Consider the following 20372-nt stretch of genomic DNA (forward strand, 5'->3'; position numbering starts at 1 on the left):
TTTTAAGCAGTGGGTTTCGCTGTCCCATTCCTAATTTACATCTGTTTCACAGTTGTCAAGAGCTCTACGACGAGCTCTGTAAACAAAACATCGCCGACAGCTTGGAAATAATTTACAATTTCACTGAAAACTGATTAACCGTCCATACAGTTGTTTATTATATGTCTGTGCTACATAGAAAGACAACCAGACACACAGTTCAGAGATCAAGAGAAACTCTGGGTCTAGACCAAACCCGTTGGTATGTTGAATGAAAAGTGTGGCCAGAAAGAGCTTCCACCAGAGGTGGAGGAGAGAGGACACTGGGGAAGCAAGGTGGAGTTTCTCCTGGCCGTAGCTGGAAATGTTGTCGGCCTCGGCAACGTCTGGAGGTTCCCGTACCTCTGCTACAAAAACGGAGGGGGTAAGGTGATGCTGGATTTAAACTGATAATCATGGCTTTACTCTACGATAAGAAAACCTGAAGAAAATTATGCGGAAATCAGTCTGGTCAGCAGCCCGAATTTAAATAATATACAGTATATATATAGGTTTTTATAAATTAAAGCCAAGGTGAGATGAGATGCATCAGTCAGCTAAATAACAATTTTACAAAAAGTATATTATGCAAAGCTGTAAATTTGGGGATAAAAACTGTATTTGTTTCCCACTGCAAATACCAGAGTAATGAGCTCTATGAAGGGTAAAATAAAACAGGAGATTTGTTCCATGTTTTCTGGGGATTTAAGTGTTTTAAAAGACTTTTTCTTGTCAACTTGAGGTGATGTCTTCAAATCATCCCTGTGAGACTCTCATAGTTTTAGGGATTGACTGAAACCACGTGAGCAGATTTTTTTTCCCCTCTCTCAGAAAATGAAAAACTGAAAGTAAATAAATAATGAAAAAATGTCTAGGATGTTGCGATTTGTTCAAACAAAGAGTCAAAGTGCAACATTCCTGTTCTCAGGACCAATTGATGATTGTCGAAACGGTCGAAACATTTATTGATTTTAACTCAAGGTTCAAATTCTTCCAGGAGAACATTATCCTTCATGGAAACTTAAAATATTAAGCGCTTCCAAAGAAATCTTGTGTATTACTCTATTTAGGGATGTAACCTTTCAGTAATGAGAAACAAGTTGGGAGAGTGATCTGCAGACTATGCTCCAATGGATCCAATGTCAGTGGCTCACCTTTGATTTTATAAATGGTTTTCTGCACTGTTATATTCTAAATATCTTAGGACATTATTTTACTTTACTTTTCTGCCATTACAACATTTAAGGAGTTGTGTCTTTCTACATTTCCTCATGTTTTAAACTCAAACTTTAGCATATTATGTCAGGATTTTAGTTGAGACGCCAACACAAACAAGTGCATAGTTGAGAAATGGAAGAAATATGATGCAAGGTTTCCTTCCTCTTCACAATGATGCACTATTTTATGTTGGTCTTTCACATGAAATCCTAATAAAATTCATACGTTGTTGATTGCAACATGGGAAACTGTTAAGAAAAAATTCTACTATTCAAAAAACATCAAGAAAATGGTTCCAGTACAATGCAAATATCAGAATCTAGTGTCTTAATTTGTTGTTTTGATCCTCTCAGCCAAGTAGCTGATTATTTTTGTAAAAATCAGGTGCATTCTTGGTGCCATATCTGGTTTTTGTGGTGACCTGTGGCGTACCTCTGTTCCTGCTGGAAACAACCATGGGTCAGTACACCCAAGAGGGGGGCATCACCTGCTGGAGGAAGCTGTGTCCGCTAGCAGAAGGTAAGCCCTGCAGGACTTTACTCTTTGGAAACAGAGAAAGTAAAACATCATGAACAACTCACTGATAAGGTCAAAATATAAAATGGATGGTTCTCCCGCAAATAGAAGCTTAGAGTCACAGCAGCAAATTTCGAAATATTTAATCAAATCTTAAAGGAGCCCTTTCAGATTGTTTGCCTGCAAATGCTAACAAGATTGCTGATGTGTAGGACTTTCCTGAGGGTTCAAACATTAACCTGATTTAAACAGTTTTCTAACTTTACTTTTGTGTCTAAGTGGAATATCTCACTTCAGGCACTGGATAAATCGAGGCTTTTGTCGTTTTCTGTTCTGCAGGTATAGGCTTTGGAGGACAGCTGATCCTCTTCTACAGCTGCATGACGTACATCATTATTCTGTCCTGGGCTTTGCTCTATTTCATCTTCTCCTTCAGCTCCCAGCTCCCCTGGGCCAGTTGCAACAACTACTGGAACACAGGTTGTATGCAAATGTGTTAAAAATGTTCCTTGCCGTCAGACGCAACATAATCACAGAAGCATAGAGACAGACCTTTTTCACCACCATCTTTTTCAGATGACTGTGTGGACTTTTCAACAAACAGCACTTCCCAGTGGACCAACGGGACTAATTCCACCTCAGCGGCCACAGAATTCTGGGAGTAAGTAAAGCTAAGGAAGCTGCTCAGCTACTTACGAGGCCGATATGAAATGCGTTTTTGATTTTTAGACGGCGTGTCCTGGCTATCTCAGGGGGAATTGAGGAGGTGGGCAGCATCAGGTGGGAGGTGCTGTTGTGCTTGATTGTAATGTGGATCATCTGCTACTTCTGCATCTGGAAAGGAGTCAAGTCCACAGGAAAGGTCAGCTGATCATTTTTACAGAATCACTGGTGCTGCATTTATAAGCAGAAAAAAGTCTAAAATACATGTAGTTTTAGCTTAATACTTTTAGTTTTTCGGAACGTGTACGAAGCTTCAGTTGTTGATCCATGCCCTCTAATTACCTTTGGATATAAATAATATGTCACTCAGAAGACTATTTTCTGTAGTCAGCATTTGAAATGGAAGAATTAGTTTTAAAACCACACACAGTGAGGATAAAGGAGTGGTACAGGAGCTAAACAAGCCACTCCAACACAGAATGGTATCTTATGGTCACCATGACAACCGGTAGACACAAAAGCCAGTGGTTTGGAGTACATGGCAGGTAAGAAAAATAAGGAAATTTTTTCTGAACATCACATAAACATGCAAATTGTTCCACATTCACTGTTGTGCTTAGACAATACCAAGAATGATTTTTCAGAATGCAGAAAAAAAAAATCTACTCAACCTGACTTAACTTTTATCAGAATTTCAGTGAAATTATGCAACAGCTTATTGCTACCACATAATACACATGACTGTCAAAGATGCCAAAAATGTAGAAGGTGCTATTCAAAGTTTGGCTTCAAATTGTCAGCTTATGTTTCCCCTTTTTTCAGGTGGTGTACTTCACTGCTACCTTCCCGTATGTCATGTTGGTAATCCTTTTGATTCGAGGACTGACTCTTCCCGGCGCTCTTGAAGGAATCCTTTATTATCTTCTTCCTGAATCGTCACGACTCACTGACCCTCAGGTAGGCTCTGAGGGACCAAAGACTGAAGAAAAGCTGAGTTTTGAGACAAAACGTGGCCACTGATGCTGTTGTTGGGGCAGGTGTGGATGGAGGCCGGCGCGCAGATCTTCTTCTCCTACAGTGTTGGGGTCGGCTCTTTAACCGTATTGGGCAGCTACAACAAACACAATAACAACTGCTACAGGTAGAACAGCTTGTTGGTGCCAATAGGCATTCTGCATCTCTGCTGAAGTATATTATCCATGTATCAAGTACAATGAATGTGGCATTGCTCTGTTTTGTTAGGGACTGCCTGTGGCTGTGTTTCCTGAACAGTGGCACCAGTGTTGTAGCTGGGTTCGCCGTGTTCTCTGTGCTGGGTTTCATGGCTCATCAGCAAGGCATTCCCATTGCAGAGGTGGCCGAGTCAGGTGCATATTTACACATTTTCAGACATATGTAACGTCATCCTTATGGAAGTTCTGTGGGGATGTTTTTTTTCTCTTTTATTTTTAGCACGGACAGGAAACCTGGGCAGAGTTGATGGAAAAATGGACGGGGCTGATTTCAGGGCAATCCTCAAAGAAACTTGATAGTGACTGCAAAAGCTTAGAGACTAAGTTTCACATTCTCAGCTGGACAAAATCCCTGCAGCCAGAATCATTATAGAATGGTTGACTCTACATATTGTTGATTAAATACAAATATTGTGCAAGTTATATTTAGCATGTTTTTATTTTCAAAACTCAAAATGAGAACCTTTCCCAGTTTTTCTTCCACCCCTCACAGTTACTCACCCACCGGCGTTGATCCGTGACATAAAACCCCAATTGGTTGTGGTTGTAACATGACAACATTCCAAACTGATCTTACATGAAGGACTGAAACTTTCACTGTTTCCAGGAAGCAAATGTCATTGCCCTAAACAATTAAGTTCTGTTGGAAAAAAAGAAAAAAAAAATGTCTTTGCAAAAATTTCTGTTTATTCGTTTTATAAAACTCCACAGTGTTGTTAGTTTGGTTTTTACCTGGTAGGGCAGTTAATGGATTAATCAAAGCATATTAAAAGAAGGAGATTATTAAATCATCACTTTGACTTTGTTTTCCAGGTCCAGGCCTGGCATTCATCGCATACCCTCAGGCGGTGGCCATGATGCCTCTGCCCCAGCTCTGGTCCATCTGCTTCTTTGTCATGCTCATCCTCTTGGGTCTGGACACACAAGTAAGCTGCTCAGGCAACTGAAGGAGGATCATAAGTATTCATCTAAACATGTAATTCTGTTATTGCCTGCTCTCTGCTCAGTTTGTCGCCATGGAGGTGGTGATGACGTCCATCATTGACATGTTTCCCAGAGTTATGCGACGGGCAGGACGCCGGGAGATCTTCCTCCTGTTCTTCTGTCTGAGTTGCTTCTTCTCTCAACTCGTCATGATCACCGAAGTCTGTGTTCAACGTTAAAACTTTAATGTTTTATACCTTTCAATACTGAATCGTTCTTCTGCAATTGTTTTTGTCACAACTGTGAGGTCAACACTTGGAAGAAATCGTCTTTCATACATTTAAAATAAGAAAGTGATTTTCTTTTTTTTTTTTTTTTTTGCTGTTGTTCCAAGGGGGGGATGTTTGTGTTCCAGCTGTTTGACTACTACGCATGCAATGGAGCCTGCATCCTCTTCCTCTGTGTGTTTGAAACTCTGTCCATGGGCTGGGTGTTTGGTACGTACACTGATGCGATGGATGTTTTAATGTGTTCAAATTGTCAAAATTGGAAAGCTCTGATATGGAGAGATTGTGCAGTGAGGAAAGGTCAAAGTTCCCTCTTTCTCACAATATCTTTTGTGTAATTCAATAGGAAACTAGAAGATGTTCTATTGGCAAAAGAAGGATATACAAACAAAATATTGTGGACCACCTGATTTCATATAAAAAGTATTTTTCAACCTTGATGTCTCACTGCAAAAGATTACATAGATTGAAGGTTGGACTTATAGTGATTATTTCAAATTATGCTACTGCAATGCAAGATTAAATAGTTTGACTTTAGTTGGGGTCTTAATAATTGTAAAATGTTATTTGCACATTGTAAACCTATAAACGAAATGACTGATTAACTGTTAAATGTTACAACACGACTTTCAAACAAGTGCAATACAGTCTCATCAATATGTAATTATTTAGGGGCAGATCGGTTGTATGGCATCATAGAGGATATGACAGGGATGAAGGCCAATCCTTTCTTCAAAATCTGCTGGCTTTACCTCACACCACTGGTCTCGCTGGTGAGCCACCTGTCTCTCTGTCAGAGTGCTTTTGGTCACTGGATCAGATGTGAACTGTTGAATTCAGCAATTATTTATTCTTAATTTCAAACCAGAGTCTAACTAACCCAATCTTGTTTGCCCTTGCAGGGATCTTTCATATGTTCCTTAGTCGAGTATCAGCCTCTGACCTTTAATCGCTGGTACGTCTACCCGTCCTGGGCTTACGTGTTGGGCTGGGTGCTGGCCCTCTCCTCCATCCTGCTTGTGCCTGGGTGGGCACTTTATAAGATGATGACCGCAAGCGGCACACCTAGGCAGGTGAGAAAGCATAGCAATGTTTTATTCCAATTACATTTAAGATTTTTTTTTTTATTGTAAAGAATTTCCAAACTGTGGAGAAATTCTGCTAGGATTTGGAGAGTACTGATGAAATGAAAATGAATGCCACAAAAGTTTATGAAGAAGTGTCAGATAACTTTTTGCAGATTTACATCTCCTGTAGATGCTGATAACCCTGATTAAAAACATGTTAGATAAAGGATATCTCTACATTCCTATTCTGTAAAGTTACATTACAAAGTAGATTTTTAAACTATGAACATCTTTTGTTAAGGAATGTATTTCATATATTAACCCTGATGTGGCAAAAATCAGCAGTAATAACACAGCAACAGCATAGTCTAGTAGCAAACATGTTCCTTTGAACTTACCGACGCAGATCTTCTTTACTGTTTTGCAGCGCCTCCAGTACTTGTGCCAGCCTGCTCTGAGTGACTCACCAACTCAAATAAGAGGAGCTGAGCTGCAAAACAAGGGTGTTGACCTGATGCAGCCATTCATGGCCAACTGACAGCAGATGTACGGTCTGATGTACTGATGGAACTCCTTAAAATTACAATTTAACACGTCAACCAGCCTCACCTGTTGCTCTCCTGTGACGTAAAACAGCCACAAATAAAATCTGCTTCACGTCATCACCTTTAGAAATAACCCACGTTTTAACAGCACTGCCTCAACCGTGTTCAAGGTGACTCAGAGTTTGTTGTTGTTTTTTTTCTTTACATTCTTCAGATCTGCTCTTTATGAGATTTCATTCTGAACTTCCTTTTCAGATAATCTCCTGTGTTCAGCACTTAACTTATTCAGTTACCTTTTTTTTTCTTTTGTGACTCAGACACACAGCCTAGTCAATGAAATAACTGGAAAGAGTACGAAGATGATGTACTCAAGTAAGAGTACAGTTACTTTGATCAAATTTTACCTAATTACGAGTTACCAGTCTAAAATGTCACTCAAATAAAAATAAACAGTACCTCATTAAAATCTTACTTTAAGTAAAAGTTACCTTGCTTCTTGTTTATGAGCAGAAGAAAGTTTCACTTATGTATTTCACAATGGAAAAGAGGAGATATTGGTGTACTTTTGATTAAAGAAGCAGCTTCATAAAGAGAAATACAACATAAAATTCAACATATAATATATATCTCCATGAGATATATATATATATATATATATTTTTTTTTTTTTTTTTTACAAAGGCACCTCTGTCTTCCAATTGATGCAACAACGAAGGGATCTGATCACTAACCCACAAAAGGATCAATGCTGTTTGATTTTGTATATTTTATTTATTTTAGCTTTTTTCTACTCATTAATGGATATGATTTCAAATGTAACTGAGTAAAATACTTTACTCAAAACATGCACAAGTAAATGTTTTTCCAAATACATGCAAATTGTGCTGAATTGCAATAATGCTGAACATAAATCTTCTTGTTTTGGTACTAAGATTTACTTTCTTGAACTGATACTCAGGTTGTTTTCAGAAAAGTTTCTGTTATCAAGCTTCTGAGCTTACTTTTGCATTGGGTAAATGGGAATTTCCACTGAAAATGGAGGCAAGAGGCAATACAGTAGCACTAGTGTTCCTGTGAGAAGTGTACTCAAGAGTGGAACATGTAATATGTTTTCTGATAATTAAGTGCAAAACTAATATAAATAAATGCTTTTTTTTTCATTTTCACCCTGTGTTGCAAAGACCTGAAACACTTTACAAGTTTCAAACAGTAGAATCACTGGTGGTCCACAGCTTTCTACTACTTCATGTGCCAATAAATCAACAGCTTCTGTGCAAATAACCGTTCAATGCAAACCTTCCCTGTTTATATTTTCTTTCCAGAAAGAAAAGATGTGTTGTAAGTATATTATCACCTCATAGACACACTTAGCTTCAGCCTCTAGCACCAACTAGTCTGAATTTACTCTGAGACGTCACATTGCCTTTGACGAGCCTCACTTCAAAAATCCTGAAATATTCCATTAAATCTTAAGTTCTCTGAATCTGATCATTTAAGGGCAATAAGAAAGGGGAATTATATTTAAAGTCAACAGAAAATAATATTAGTGCGTTTAAAAAAAAACACAGAAATGGGATAAAAATACATATTTGAATAACAGGAAAACAGTATTTTTATCCATCAACAAATGATATTTCTGTGTGATTTATTAGAACCCACACAGTTTTTCTTCATGGGTTGATGAGACACATTGTAGAAATATTCACAGACACACAAACAGAGAAACTTTTCATAAATCGCTGTATTTAAATAGCTTACAATTCTGAAAAATTCTCCAAAAACCTCTTGAAATGTGAAAACTGGCCATCAGGCCTGCCTGTTGCATCCTCAAATAACACTTTTACTCCCAGCTGATTACTGACCATTATTTATATAAAGGCTTTTTGTATCAGTTTATGATACACTGAATAGCATTATTATTATAATTTTACAAAAGGGGACAATAGAGACATAGCATTAACATAATTCATGTTACATCCAAACAGTAAGAATGTTTTTATATTTTCTGTATCTTATGGGTTTTCATTCATTTAGTCTCAGCTCTAAACCAATTCGCTTTAGTACTCAATGGAAGTACGAGAATGAGAGTTTTAAAGGTCATCCATCCATTGTTTATAACCTCTTGTCCTAACCTAACCCCCAATAAACAGTCAAACTTTTAAACTTACACTGAAAAGTGTTTTAAATTAGTGAAGTAAAAGTCCAGAAACCAAAGAAAACTGAAAAATCACAAAAAAACAGTCAGCAGAGATGACAGCTGCTACATAAGAGTATGGTTTATCAAATGATTTTGAAATGCTGCTCATTTATTCTGTGCATGTCTTAAAAAGAGGTTAAGCAAAGAGATCACATATCATCTGAAGCACACTGTAGCGTTATTAATAAAAGCCTACAATACACAATGACACACAGCAAACCAAGCTCAGACTATCAACACACAAACAAAAATACCTGACAAGGCTATAGACTAAATAAGCGACTGAGTGGCAGATACTTGATATCTTGGAGCAAAGAAACAAACAGTGAAGTAGTTTGACATCCAGCTGAGGCTGGTTGACAGACTGCCCACCGTCTTCATCTGTAACAAACTGACTCCTACAACATTAGATGTAGCTGTGATTCATTTTAAAAACTAACACAGCCTAATGTTGCTTATAAAGGTTGATGTTAAACTGTTTAGTGTATATTTTAGTGATGGGTGGTTCTAAAAGCACATTGTGATTCATTCAGTGGTCAGGAGCAACAGTTCTCCAGGATTTCAGTCACCCTTTTTCCTTTTCCACCCACACTTAATCTTATCCAATTCTAGAGGTTTGTTGCAGTAAATGTGCTTTAATTACAGCACCCAAGAAGGCATTACTTTTAAGGAGAGTCACTGCTTTTTATCTTAGAAAAAACTTTCTTTTTTTTTTTCTTTTTTACTTATTTCACATCTCTGATCTAGACATATCTCACAATAAGTATTTCTAGCCTGTCAAATTATCCAAACTCCTCAAAAAATCATTTTGATTCCAGCTTGAAAGGCAAGAAGAAAATGCCAGTGAAGGTGAATATTTAGGTAAGGCACAGCAGCCAGGCTAGTTATCTCAATCTTTGAAGGCACTGCAGATCATCCTAACCAGTAGAGCTGTCAGGAGACATCATGGTCACAACGCCTGGAGATCTTTCTCTGATCTCAACTTTCTCGTCTTGGTTTACCTGAGATTGCTCTGAGCTGGTGTTAGAAAGGCATGAGCCTTCAGCAGCTTGCAGTATTTTTATGCTACCTAAAGAAATACTTTGTGGTTGACTGACTGGATCTGGATGTAATGGCTTCTGAGATTTGAGTGTCATGTTGAGGTTGGGATAGCTACCAGACTCCATCATGGCCTGACACACATGTTCCCAGGCTGTGACACCATTAAGGCTGTGGGCTGGGTTGCTGACAGCCTGGCAGAGTAGCTCTGTGTGTTGACGCAGCTGGGAAATGTCCTGCTCAGTGCTGTTGCTCTGGCGAAGGAGCTCCTTTGTACGCAAGGTAATGTCCAACAGACCTGACTGTCTGAGAAGTTCTACCGTGTTGAGGAATCGCCGATGGTGAGGACTTGTGGTGATTTTCCTCTGACGTCCTCCGTCTGAGTGATCAGAGGGCGCAGTGTGCAGACTAGAGATGGATGGAGATCCTGGGGTTGTGGACGAAATGGTGAAGGTGGAGGAGGACAAACTGTTTCTGCTTGACAAGGTAGTCAACAGGACAGAGTTTGAAACTGTCGATTGGTTGTGATGATGTCCCTCCGACTGACCTGTAGTTACTGAATTGTCTTCAGTCTTGCGTTCAGTGCATATCCTCTTCCTCAAATATTGGGATTCCTGGTTTGATAAAGACTTGTCAGGTGGTTTCTTGGTAGGATGTGGCGCTATGCGAGGGTAAGAGTTAAGAATAGGAAGGTAGGTGTTTTTTATTTTATTTCCTGTGACTCTCGAAGTTTGGGACTTGAAAGGCTTGTTGAGCTGAATCGATGCTGGCACAAAGCTTGGCTGATCCAGGCTGATCATATGGTTGCTTATCCTCATGCTGTTATTTACATGCAACTGATTTCTTTTCAGGGTTGTGGCTGGCTGTTGGGTGAAAGAACAGAGAAAAGAAAAAGGCAGCTATATCATTCAGGAATAAACATGGCACGGAGGAAGTAAGTTGTTCAAAAAGCTATGTATTGTAAGAAGGCTGTACCAAACTGTGGTTCAAGGAACAATTGAAAACATTTCACAGATAGGTTGAACTTGAATTGATAGACTTTAAAACAAACTCTTGACCTCAAAAACAGCTTCCTACTTTTGTTCCTACAGGCTTTAATTTCTTTCTGTTTCCATTTGCATATGTGCGACTAAACCTCTTTACTAGTGTAATTACCTTGATGATGTAGATGGGTTGGTGAACCTGTTTGGTTGCCATTACAGCAGGATTTCCAGTATTTCTGCCACCATGTACTTTACATTGACCAGTTTGTGGAGCTTCTGCATATTCTACCAATCTCCGCTGACTTTTGGTGCTCCTCTGGTCCTCAATGTCCGTCTGCTGCCAGTCGGAACCGTCTGGGAGTCAGAGAATACAGAATGAGGTAACAGGGTTCAAATCTTTGTCAAGCATCTTGGGAAAAAAAAACAAAAAAAACTTCTGCATCTCATAAAATGCTCAGTTGTGACTAATTATGTGATGAATCTGAATCTGTTTTCACAATCAATTTAGTGTATTTGTATAGCACATTTCAGCAACACGGCAGTTCAAAGTGCTTTACATAGTGAAAGCACATGGGATATTATAGTCAACAATTGAATATGTTGGACAATGTTCCACGTATTATGATTCAAAAGCAACTCTAAACAGGTAGGTTTTTAGTATAGATTTAAAGGAACTCGGTGTTTCAGCTGTTTTGCAGTTTTTGGTTCTGGGGATGCAGAGCAGACCAAAACTAGAAGACCTCAGAGATCTGGAAGGTTGATACAACAACATGCCTTGTTGTTGTATCAACAATGTAATGTACTTAATTTATTGTGGTGCTCAGTGATTTATAAACAAACAACAGTATTTAAAATCTATTCTCTGAGCTTCAGGGAGGCTGTGTAAGGATTTTAGATCTAATTTCGAATTTTGGAAAAGCTTATAAACGATCCATAATAAGTCTTAGCTTTGACTAATGCATTAATCTTTGAATGTGAATTTGGCTTTTAATTCTGTTCAATAATTGAATCTACTTTATGATCGGATGCCTAATGCGATAGGCTAAGCAAGGGTTTTAAGATGCAGAAAAGAGGAAAAACGTTTGGATGACTAAGGCTCCAAGAGGTCTAATCAACTTGCCAAGATCTGCTTGTGCTACATATGTTTATCTGGAGTATAATTCCTGCAACATTTGCATCTTGTTTTCCTTGGTGTCATATAGCTCCAAATACAAAATCCCCGACAGACGAAATTTGAACCAACAGCCTTCTACTCTGAGTTATCTTCTGGCCAGAACAACGTCTGTTTTGTTGAGATTTCCTGTAGATGTAGTCTGCAGGAAAACATCCTTAACACAGATTTTTTGATATATTGTGAGGTTGGCTTATTTGTGTACATTAATGTGGTTTTACATAGCTTATTAAGGCTATATGCACACATTTACCGCAGACACTTTAACTCACCAGAATACCCGGAGTCTTTTTCTGAGCTGCAGCTGGAGCCTCTTCTGTTAGAATCAACTGCATGCTTCGGGTCACGTACTGTCAGCAAGGTATTGCTGTTGCTCTTATCTTTCGCATTCTTGCTTGATGGTGCACAGGGACGGTTTTCCCTGAAACAAAGCTGCTCTTTCGGCATGACGGCCCTTAAAAAAAAAAAAAGAAAAAGAAAAAAAAAAGTGGTGTTTACTACAAGATAAAACATTTTGGTAAAAAGTTACTTGCAATAGTTTTAGTATCACTGAAACTTAACCAAGTTTACCATGTTGCAACCACAAGCTTTTACGTAGTTTATTGAGATTTTAAATTATAGACCTAAGCAGTGACTAGAACTGAAGTGAGTGGAAGAGAAAAGATCAATTTAAATTTTTTGTATTCAGGTGCCTTTACTCTGTCAATGTCCAGTGGAAATAACTGCTTTGGGAAGTTACATAAGTAGTAATTAGAGGAATTTCAGTATATCTGTTCTGTGAAGACATCTAAGGTTTGTAAGAGAATAGCTATGAAGAAACAGCATCAGGAAGACTAAGGGACACAAAAAACAAATTGAGGTTAAATCTGTAGAGGTTTACAGCAGTGTCAACATCTCATGAAGAACCATTCAATCTATTATCTCAAAAGACATTATAAGACAGCTTCAAAGGTAAAAAGGTATGGTTGTCTGTCTAAACTAAGGCGCTGGGCAAGTGGGGCATTACTCTGTCGTTGTCCTCTTATTTTAATTTGATTAATACAGTTTTTCTTTTTTTAAACATGCGTTTATTAATTTTATTCATAGCTACAATGATGCTGAGGGTATAACAGGTCTAAACAGAGAACAGCTTTTCTAAAGTTTAGACAGTTACTTCCCTGTGGAACTGAAAGTTATTAATTTAATTTTAAAGTTAAAAGTAAATTAATAGCTTTCAGTTCCACAGGGAAGTAATACAAAAACAACTGAATTAATCCTCTAACAATTGGACATGCCCTGGTATCTTCCTATTATCTTTCGGTGTCGAAATAAACAAAAAAAATCTATAATAATAATTAGCTGTGCATATATTCCATCTTTACCTGTCACAGGGCATTTAGAGCATAAAAATGCGTCGCTTGATTTATCGAAGCTTTCTCCACTCGTGTTTACGATATAATCAGCGGCGGTGGTTCCGTGAATGCACCACACAGTTCCTTCCTGCCCCTGTTGTGTTATGTAACATCCAACTTTAAGACCAGCCCTCTCTTAGACGCTTCCTTTCGCACTGCTCCTCTCATGTACACATAAATCAACACATTAGACAGACCCTGGGCAAATTTAAAGGTGAAGCCCCAATGTGGGCTTTGCAATATTGTGAAAAACAAAAAAAGTTGCAGTAGAATATTAAACGCATCTGTGGAAATAGGTAATACAGCACGTTTTCTCCCAAAAGCAGTATTGAACTTACCTTCAGATATAAAACAGTCGATTATATCACGATAATGGTCGTTTCCTCCTTCATCAGAACAGTTTTACAAAGCCAACAAATAGGTTAGCCAACAGCGCCATGTTGCAGCTGTTAACAGACGGATTTACGGCATTAAATACATTTATCGCTCTTTGATACACAGGCTACGCCAAGTAATGAACTAAACAGAAATGGGCTGAGATTCTGCAACATCTGTTGTCAAACTGGAGAGGCTAACAAAACAACATCCGATAACCTTCAAAATAAAAGTCTCAAATAACTCAAACTATGAAAACAGCCGCCAGGATCTCGTGATAAAATACTATTTTTGATTATTTTCTGTGCAGGTTATTATTACGGTCAACGGTTTTTACAATCCAGTTAGGAGTTAATAAAAAAATAAAAAAATAAATCTGAACGTGTCCGTCTTTTGTTTTGAAATGCAGACGCTGTTGTAGGAAACTTGATGACACTGTTTTCACATGAGAAAAGTGGCATGTTATGTCATTTGATCATGCGTGGACTCAAAATTCTTGTTTTCAAAAAGGAAATAAACTGTCAGAAGCATAACTAAATCTCGATTTCTGTCAGTGTGTCCTCAACTAACTGCCCTAGTTTGACTACATGCCAGGCAAAACAAACAGTTTTTTACCGGAGCACAGCGCTCATTGGTCAATGAGACAACTACAACAACCAATCATATAATAGTGCACGTACAGTTGGCATAGAGTCGAGCTCCCCACGGTCAAGACTCAGAATTTTATAACATAAATTCAAGCATAAACACCTTTAAGCTGGTTTGACTTTATAATTTGTCATGAAATACACTCTGTTCTTCAAATATCTTTTTTTTTTTTTTTGCTTAAAGTATTGAGTTACTCTTAAGTGTATTGAACAGTTTTACGTGTTATATAAAATCTGAAGAAACAGGCCAGAAAATCTGATTATGCCAGAAATTAGTCAAGGCAAATGTACAGTAGGTCACTGGCAGGAGAAACCTGCTGGCAGTTTAGAGCACCATGTATTTAATATGCAAGACAATATACAAGTTCATCCCAATAAATTAGACTAAAAGTTTATTTCTATAACCATTAAAGTGAAGCCCATTCACCACACAAAATAAGCTTTCATTTCTGTTTTTTTATGTGAATAATGACCTAAACTTGAATTTTCAGTCAACTGAAATAAAGGATAACAAAAATGGATTTTTGAAAAAGCAATTGCTCTGTTGGTCAAGTCCTTTCACAATATGCAGAGGCTGTAGTTATAGGAACAGTTTTCCTGGCTTGATTGCAAACTGACTATTTGTTGCATACTTTCCCCTTCCTATTTTCTGTCCATTTACTCTTCAATAAAGGCCTAAAACATTGTAAAATGTTAAAAGTTAATGCCTACAAGATTGTTGAACAGACAGTTGTCCAGCAGACAATTATTGACAATCACCAAAACAAAATTTAAGATGGCCTTTTAAAGTGTATTTAAGCATAAGAATAGAAAGTTAAGTGAAAGAAAAATGTACACCAACAGTGATAGAAGCCCCAAGACATTTGCATTGATATATTTCATACAGATTTTTTTTTTACATAAAAATTAATATTTTGTAGAACTGTTTTCCATAAAAAAATCTCTTTCCTCATGGCATGAGTCATTTTTTGAAGTGCACTTGTAATGCGTTTTAATATGACCATACCAGATCAAAACACATTACTGCCAGTAAGGAGGGAGAAAAAAAAAAAAAAAGTTTGCTAAAAAATAAAATGAATATTTTTGGGTATAGTTGTATATAAATAAGGTAATACCATGATAAAAAAAAAATAAAAAAAAACAGAAAAGACAAAACATTGCAGCAAACTTTATTTTACATTAAAAAGATTTCATACAACTTGACAGACAACCCACATCCTCTCCGCAAAAGACAAGAACACATCAGTACAATTAAAGTATTTTCTAAATTGGCTGCAAGTTATTATAAAACGAACTTTGCTACATTCTCGGCTAAATCCCATGCAAGGAAACACCCAATTTGTCAACATTCAGCATGAAATTTCTCACACTTCTGACCCTTACTCTGCAGCTCCTTATAAAACCCAAGTGATTAGTTCAGATTGAGCTTAGGCCGAGAACTCACGGTGTCCAAGTCAGAGATGTCAACTGCAAACACTCAGCAGACCTGCAGCATTATTCAGACCTGGGTGTCTACTGACTTGCAATGTCTTTGGGGATGAATATTTAATAAAAGTAGCACAGGTCTCTTGGGAGCTGGCTTTGGCTGCAGCACTAGCTAGAATATGCATGATCCTCAGCAGAGTAGGCTCACTGAAAAAGCAGCATAACAAATAAGTTCAGAACAAAATGAAGAGCCATTTTCACAAGAGGTACAACATATTTGGTCACCATGCACAAACAGAAGATTGACAAATTGCACACCTGCCAATATGGATGCTGGAGGCCAGACACCATGCAGCCTCTCCCTCTGGCGTCGGACATTCCTGCAAAACTTGGCGGGCCAAACAGAGGGCTGCGCCAGCCAGCTGCACAGGCAGAAACACCACACACTGGGCCTCCAGCAGAGAGAGTTCTAGTAGATAACGAGCCATCCACACCACCTATAAGTACAAGTGACCGCTCAGACTCCACCAGCATGCAACAGCATGAGGAAGATGACACACAATGTGGTTTTACCGCAGCACTGCAGCGAGCGACAGAGGCAAACAGGAGGAGGAAGTGCAGCGGGGGACTGAAGGACAGATCAAACTTGAGCGCACACAAAACTTTGCGTTCCATTCGCAGAAGCTGATGCTTTGTGTAGGTGTGGTCCATCAAGCTGCAGAGTCCAGACACCTGGAAATGTCACAAAAATGCTTTAGAACAAAAGTTTTTCAAAAACATGCCTCATTGATTCCAATAGTCTGTTGAGTTTTACAATGAATGGACCATTTATTCGGACATGCTAGATGACTCCAGTTTCTATAGTTGGGCAGGAGTGAGGCAGCGTACCTCTGGAAGGAGGCTCTCCTCTTTCTTTGCAGCAAGAAAGAGGCAAACCATGCCAAGGAGCTGGAGGTTGGCTACGGACACCTTCAGCTGTCGCAGGGAGCGGTTGAGGAGGTGCATCGCTAGGTAGAGAGTCTCTTCCTGGAACTGTAGCAGCTCCTGAAAGAAGTAAGCATCGTCTTTAATAAAACACGGTGGTTAATTTAGGTTTTGTCAAACCTGAAACTTTTTGCTAAATTCTTCATTTACTCCCAGGTACAGGTTAGTCTACGTCAGTGGTTCTCCCACACCTTTACAGACTCAATACAACTAGACTGCCTTTACAGCTTGTTTTATGTAATGAAGGGGGGAAGGTATGGACTAACTCACTGGCACCACATATAGTTCTAAGACACAAAGTTTGTTTGCGTTTTCAACTTTTAAGATTAAACTTCCAAGTTTGAAGTTAGGGGGGAAAAAAATCCCTTGACATTTTGAGTGGTAGAGCTTCCCCCCACCAACTCCAACTTAAAAATCCAAAATGTCCACCTTGCAAATAGAAACTTAGCAATGGCTGGAGTTTTAGATTTTTATGGCACTTGGTGGCTTCTACCGACAGCCACCAATCAGAATAATGGAGCAAGAAGGGAGAAGACACACAGCAAAGGCCTCAAGCTAAGGAGAAACTGAGGACAGCTGCATGTAGGGCTCCTTCACAGCACAACAGCTGAGGTTTGAAGTCATTTTTCTGCTGCATTAGATCACAAACCGAAGTACAGTATGTGTAAAATAAGCTTGGCTTGGATTGTGAATGACAATGGTCACCCGAGTACATTCATTGTCCAAAGCTGGTTCAATAACGTGGACTCGGGTTAGGTTTCACTCAATATTATTTCTTACTCAAAAGTTGGATTTGAGTGGTAAATGGGGAAACAGTACAATTACCAACACTTTCTAGTTAAACAGCATACATTTGTATTCACTTGGCAAATTATTAATATTTTTCTACATACCTTATAAACCCAGCCCACTGTTGATACATGTGACACAGTTTGCTAACCTTTAAGCTGATGTGATGGAGGTTCCCTACAATGATTTGTTGAGGTTTAATGTTGACAAAGAAAACCACCACTCACATGAACCTGAATGATCCACTCTACTAGGATAGCTCGAGTAGCATCAGTGAAATGGCGAGGGAGATCAGCATTGGGAAAGGAGTACTGCATTTGAGTTCTCTACAGTGTGTGGGAGGGGGGGGGTAGGGAAAAGCAAAACAGGAAAAACATCTTTAAATGAAACAGTTGCTGTTTAGCAAATTGTTCCAGTCCTCATGTTTCTCACCATCATGTCCAAGAACATGTCCCAGGCATATGTTCGATCCCAAATAAGGTCCAGATTCTCAAGTGCCATCTCGACTTCGTGTCTCAGTAAGCTGGGAACCAGGGTGTGTAGGCTGTGAAGCCCCTGCAGGTCGTGCGGGTAGAGGAGCACTGGATCCTCCACAGAGCCATCTGCTGCACATGGAGAAGAAGACCATAGAAAAGTCTTTTCATTTTTAAATAAAAACTGCAAAATACTCTTATATGGAGCCTTTGGCTACTCATTTTTAATTTACAATTCAACCCCCACTGAAATCACAACTTTTTACATAATTCGAAAACACACTGCTAGAATCATGCTCCCCTGTTACGTATTTGTAGTGCACAAACATCTCAAAGTGGACAGACCCGGAAGTGTCTAAAACCTGAAGACACTACCAGCCTTGCATGTCCTGCTATCCTCATGGAAACCCAGGATGATGACTTCACTGGTTTGCGTTGATGGCCTCCTTTCCTGTAGAAAAAATGCATTCATAAGTTGGGCTGCTTAGATATCCAAGCTGTCAGCTGGTTTGGTTCAAAGCACAAGGTGAGTGGGAGAAGGGTTGGGGAGAGAAACAAATCAGCCGCTTTAGGATGAAGGTGGTAAACAGGACAGCAGGCCTACCCATCTGTGCTCTTGTTCTATTTTGACTGGGGCCGTTCTGGACTCCTCCACTTCTACAGGCCCACAGGCATTAGCCCAAGTTCTTAGTGGGGCTCTCCTCTCATCCGCCTGAAGGGACAACAGATCGTCTCTGCTCAGATCATGGATATTTCTTTAAATGCCTATCACCTTGCATCTTTTGCAGGATCTTCGCAGAAATTTACGTTGGTTTCTGCTCTGGCCATATTAATCAGAGACTCTCCAACACCTGAGATCAACTAAACAAAAGGTTTTTTTCCCCCCCCTTCACATTTAAAAAATGAACCCATCTAAGCTTGGGATTTCACCAAAATGAGAAAAGAAAGCCACATAAATTTAGAATATACATTTAGAAACAGTTTTGATACATTTCATTCCTTTTCCTGTCAAATTGTTTGAAGACTGCTGAGCATATAGGCCATATAGTAAACAACCTCAAGTGGGTTGTATTCATAGCGATTGGCAAATTACATCCGATGATGCCATGGGATTGGATCCGATGAACACACACTGCTCACCTTCTTGTGTAAGTCCAACGGGGCCTTGGAGTCGCAGAACCCGGTCCTGGCCATGGTGACAGCCGGAGACGGAGTTCCCGTGTCGCGGCCGCTGCAGCTACTTACGACGGAGTTCAGGGGAGGCCTGGCAGGAGAAAGGAGCCACGCTGCCTGGAACGACGCTAATAAACACAGCTGGAAGACACTGATTGGCTTTCAACATCCGGTGGGTTCAAGTAAAGGGATGATTTATTAAAGAATTGACGCTTCTTCCAGTATAATCTGCAACCTCCACCAAGTACATATAAATTTATATATATTTATAATGCACAACTTTTCCCTTTCAGAAAGTCCGATCATTTTCATTTCATTTTTTTCTTCAAGCATTTTCTTTCGAGTATGTCACTTTATATTCTTTTCCCCCTTTATTTGCATTATTCAACTTAAGTTCGCCCCTCCACAGAAATCATGTAAATGCAAACATTTAATTGGGATAATCAGCAGATGCTAAGTGGAATACAAGACGGTGTTAAAAGATTTTCCGTCCACATTGGCATTCATGACTTAGGTTAATACACCACCAGATATTAGCAATCTGACTTATTGGGCTTTCTATAGAAATCAATGAGATCTGAAAAAATAAGTTGGTTTGTCTAGGTATCCTCTCATCTGCCTATTTCACTTATTTGTTGCCCTTTGTTGCATACGTGTTCACCTGACTTCTTCCAGGTGTGAAATTGTGCCACCTACTGCTTGTTTTGTGCAGGATGTCAATTTGTACCCATCAGAGGGACGTTGCATTCTAACTTTGACATCTGACTAGTAATTTTCTGATACTCATTGTTTACTATGAAGAATGTATGACTCCAATGAAGAACTCAGTCTTGGCAGGTGGTTGCTCGTACAGAGCCAGGTTTTGCTGGAGGTTTCTTCCTATTAAATGGGAGTTTATCCTCTATTGTCACAATGCATGAATGGTATGAGGGATTGCTGTAAAGAGAACAATGCAACCAATTGTCTACTGTCGCTTCATGCTCGTCCAGGAGGGGTGTATTGTACAAGTCAATGACTCTATGCAATCTGATGAATTTCCTTAGGAAACATTTTAAGCTATTTTGAATAATAAACTGAACTTGAAGCACTGTTTGATAACTAGGATCAGTTAGAATGTGACTGAATTGAACAAACTTTTATAAAAAGCCACAGGGTGACAACTGTTGTGAATTGGCACTCAACTAGAAGCAGGAGATCGCTTCATTAATTACAGTGATAATCAGTCTGATTTTAGTAGAGTCAACTGACACAACAGA

General features: G+C 39.0%; 3 protein-coding genes across 8 annotated transcripts; 1 reads left to right on the plus strand and 2 right to left on the minus strand.

Moving 5' to 3' along the window:
- Positions 1 to 142: 142 nt before the first annotated feature.
- On the plus strand, positions 143 to 6463 carry LOC106932109 (sodium- and chloride-dependent GABA transporter 2-like). The gene is made up of 14 exons (XM_015010643.2): positions 143 to 403; positions 1621 to 1755; positions 2092 to 2232; positions 2329 to 2413; positions 2482 to 2614; positions 3238 to 3372; positions 3453 to 3556; positions 3658 to 3782; positions 4461 to 4573; positions 4655 to 4792; positions 4966 to 5068; positions 5531 to 5631; positions 5761 to 5931; positions 6353 to 6463. The coding sequence occupies exons 1-14, from the start codon at positions 244 to 246 to the stop codon at positions 6461 to 6463; spliced, it is 1755 nt and encodes a 584-aa protein (XP_014866129.2). The 5' UTR covers positions 143 to 243.
- A 1635-nt stretch (positions 6464 to 8098) lies between these two features.
- Positions 8099 to 14215, minus strand: LOC106932110 (CLOCK-interacting pacemaker). Of its 2 annotated transcripts, XM_088011801.1 has the most exons (5): positions 13589 to 14215; positions 13221 to 13413; positions 12132 to 12313; positions 10861 to 11042; positions 8099 to 10568 (listed from the first exon to the last, which is right to left on the minus strand). In XM_088011801.1, exons 2-5 carry the CDS (start codon positions 13232 to 13234, stop codon positions 9585 to 9587), a joined length of 1362 nt encoding a protein of 453 aa, XP_087867927.1. In that variant the 5' UTR covers positions 13235 to 13413; positions 13589 to 14215; the 3' UTR covers positions 8099 to 9584. The 2 variants fall into 2 exon arrangements, with proteins under 2 accessions (XP_087867927.1, XP_014866131.2); XM_015010645.2 differs by lacking the exon at positions 13221 to 13413.
- A 1209-nt stretch (positions 14216 to 15424) lies between these two features.
- On the minus strand, positions 15425 to 19282 carry ccnp (cyclin P). 5 transcript variants are annotated; one of them, XM_088011803.1, is made up of 9 exons: positions 19084 to 19277; positions 18548 to 18655; positions 18319 to 18394; positions 17903 to 18072; positions 17698 to 17796; positions 16586 to 16741; positions 16271 to 16429; positions 16016 to 16194; positions 15425 to 15904 (listed from the first exon to the last, which is right to left on the minus strand). In XM_088011803.1, the coding sequence occupies exons 1-9, from the start codon at positions 19135 to 19137 to the stop codon at positions 15736 to 15738; spliced, it is 1170 nt and encodes a 389-aa protein (XP_087867929.1). In that variant the 5' UTR covers positions 19138 to 19277; the 3' UTR covers positions 15425 to 15735. The 5 variants fall into 5 exon arrangements, with proteins under 5 accessions (XP_087867929.1, XP_087867932.1, XP_087867931.1 ...); XM_088011806.1 differs by having other exon boundaries at positions 17903 to 18075; positions 19084 to 19259; XM_088011805.1 differs by lacking the exon at positions 19084 to 19277 and having other exon boundaries at positions 18323 to 18394; positions 18548 to 18570.
- Positions 19283 to 20372: the final 1090 nt, after the last annotated feature.

Source organism: Poecilia mexicana, unplaced genomic scaffold (genome assembly GCF_051168715.1).
Source record: "Poecilia mexicana isolate PSO_F unplaced genomic scaffold, ASM5116871v1 scaffold_13, whole genome shotgun sequence".
Taxonomy (NCBI): domain Eukaryota; kingdom Metazoa; phylum Chordata; class Actinopteri; order Cyprinodontiformes; family Poeciliidae; genus Poecilia; species Poecilia mexicana.

What these genes read in the sequence shown, in the direction of transcription:
- LOC106932110 (XM_088011801.1), bottom strand. An exon ending in AAAAGACTCCGGGTATTCTG is followed by an intron (nt 11,043 to 12,131) that starts GTGAGTTAAAGT and finishes TCTGACTCCCAG; the next exon opens with ACGGTTCCGACTGGCAGCAG. An exon ending in AACCCATCTACATCATCAAG is followed by an intron (nt 10,569 to 10,860) that starts GTAATTACACTA and finishes TTCACCCAACAG; the next exon opens with CCAGCCACAACCCTGAAAAG.
- LOC106932109 (XM_015010643.2), top strand. Translation starts at nt 244, where the DNA reads ATGTTGAATGAAAAGTGTGGCCAGAAAGAGCTTCCACCAGAGGTGGAG. An exon ending in TCTTGGGTCTGGACACACAA is followed by an intron (nt 4,574 to 4,654) that starts GTAAGCTGCTCA and finishes CTCTCTGCTCAG; the next exon opens with TTTGTCGCCATGGAGGTGGT. An exon ending in CAAGCGGCACACCTAGGCAG is followed by an intron (nt 5,932 to 6,352) that starts GTGAGAAAGCAT and finishes ACTGTTTTGCAG; the next exon opens with CGCCTCCAGTACTTGTGCCA.
- ccnp (XM_088011802.1), bottom strand. Translation starts at nt 19,137, where the DNA reads ATGGCCAGGACCGGGTTCTGCGACTCCAAGGCCCCGTTGGACTTACAC. An exon ending in TAGAACAAGAGCACAGATGG is followed by an intron (nt 18,395 to 18,547) that starts GTAGGCCTGCTG and finishes TTTTTTCTACAG; the next exon opens with GAAAGGAGGCCATCAACGCA. An exon ending in ACATGTTCTTGGACATGATG is followed by an intron (nt 17,797 to 17,902) that starts GTGAGAAACATG and finishes CACACACTGTAG; the next exon opens with AGAACTCAAATGCAGTACTC.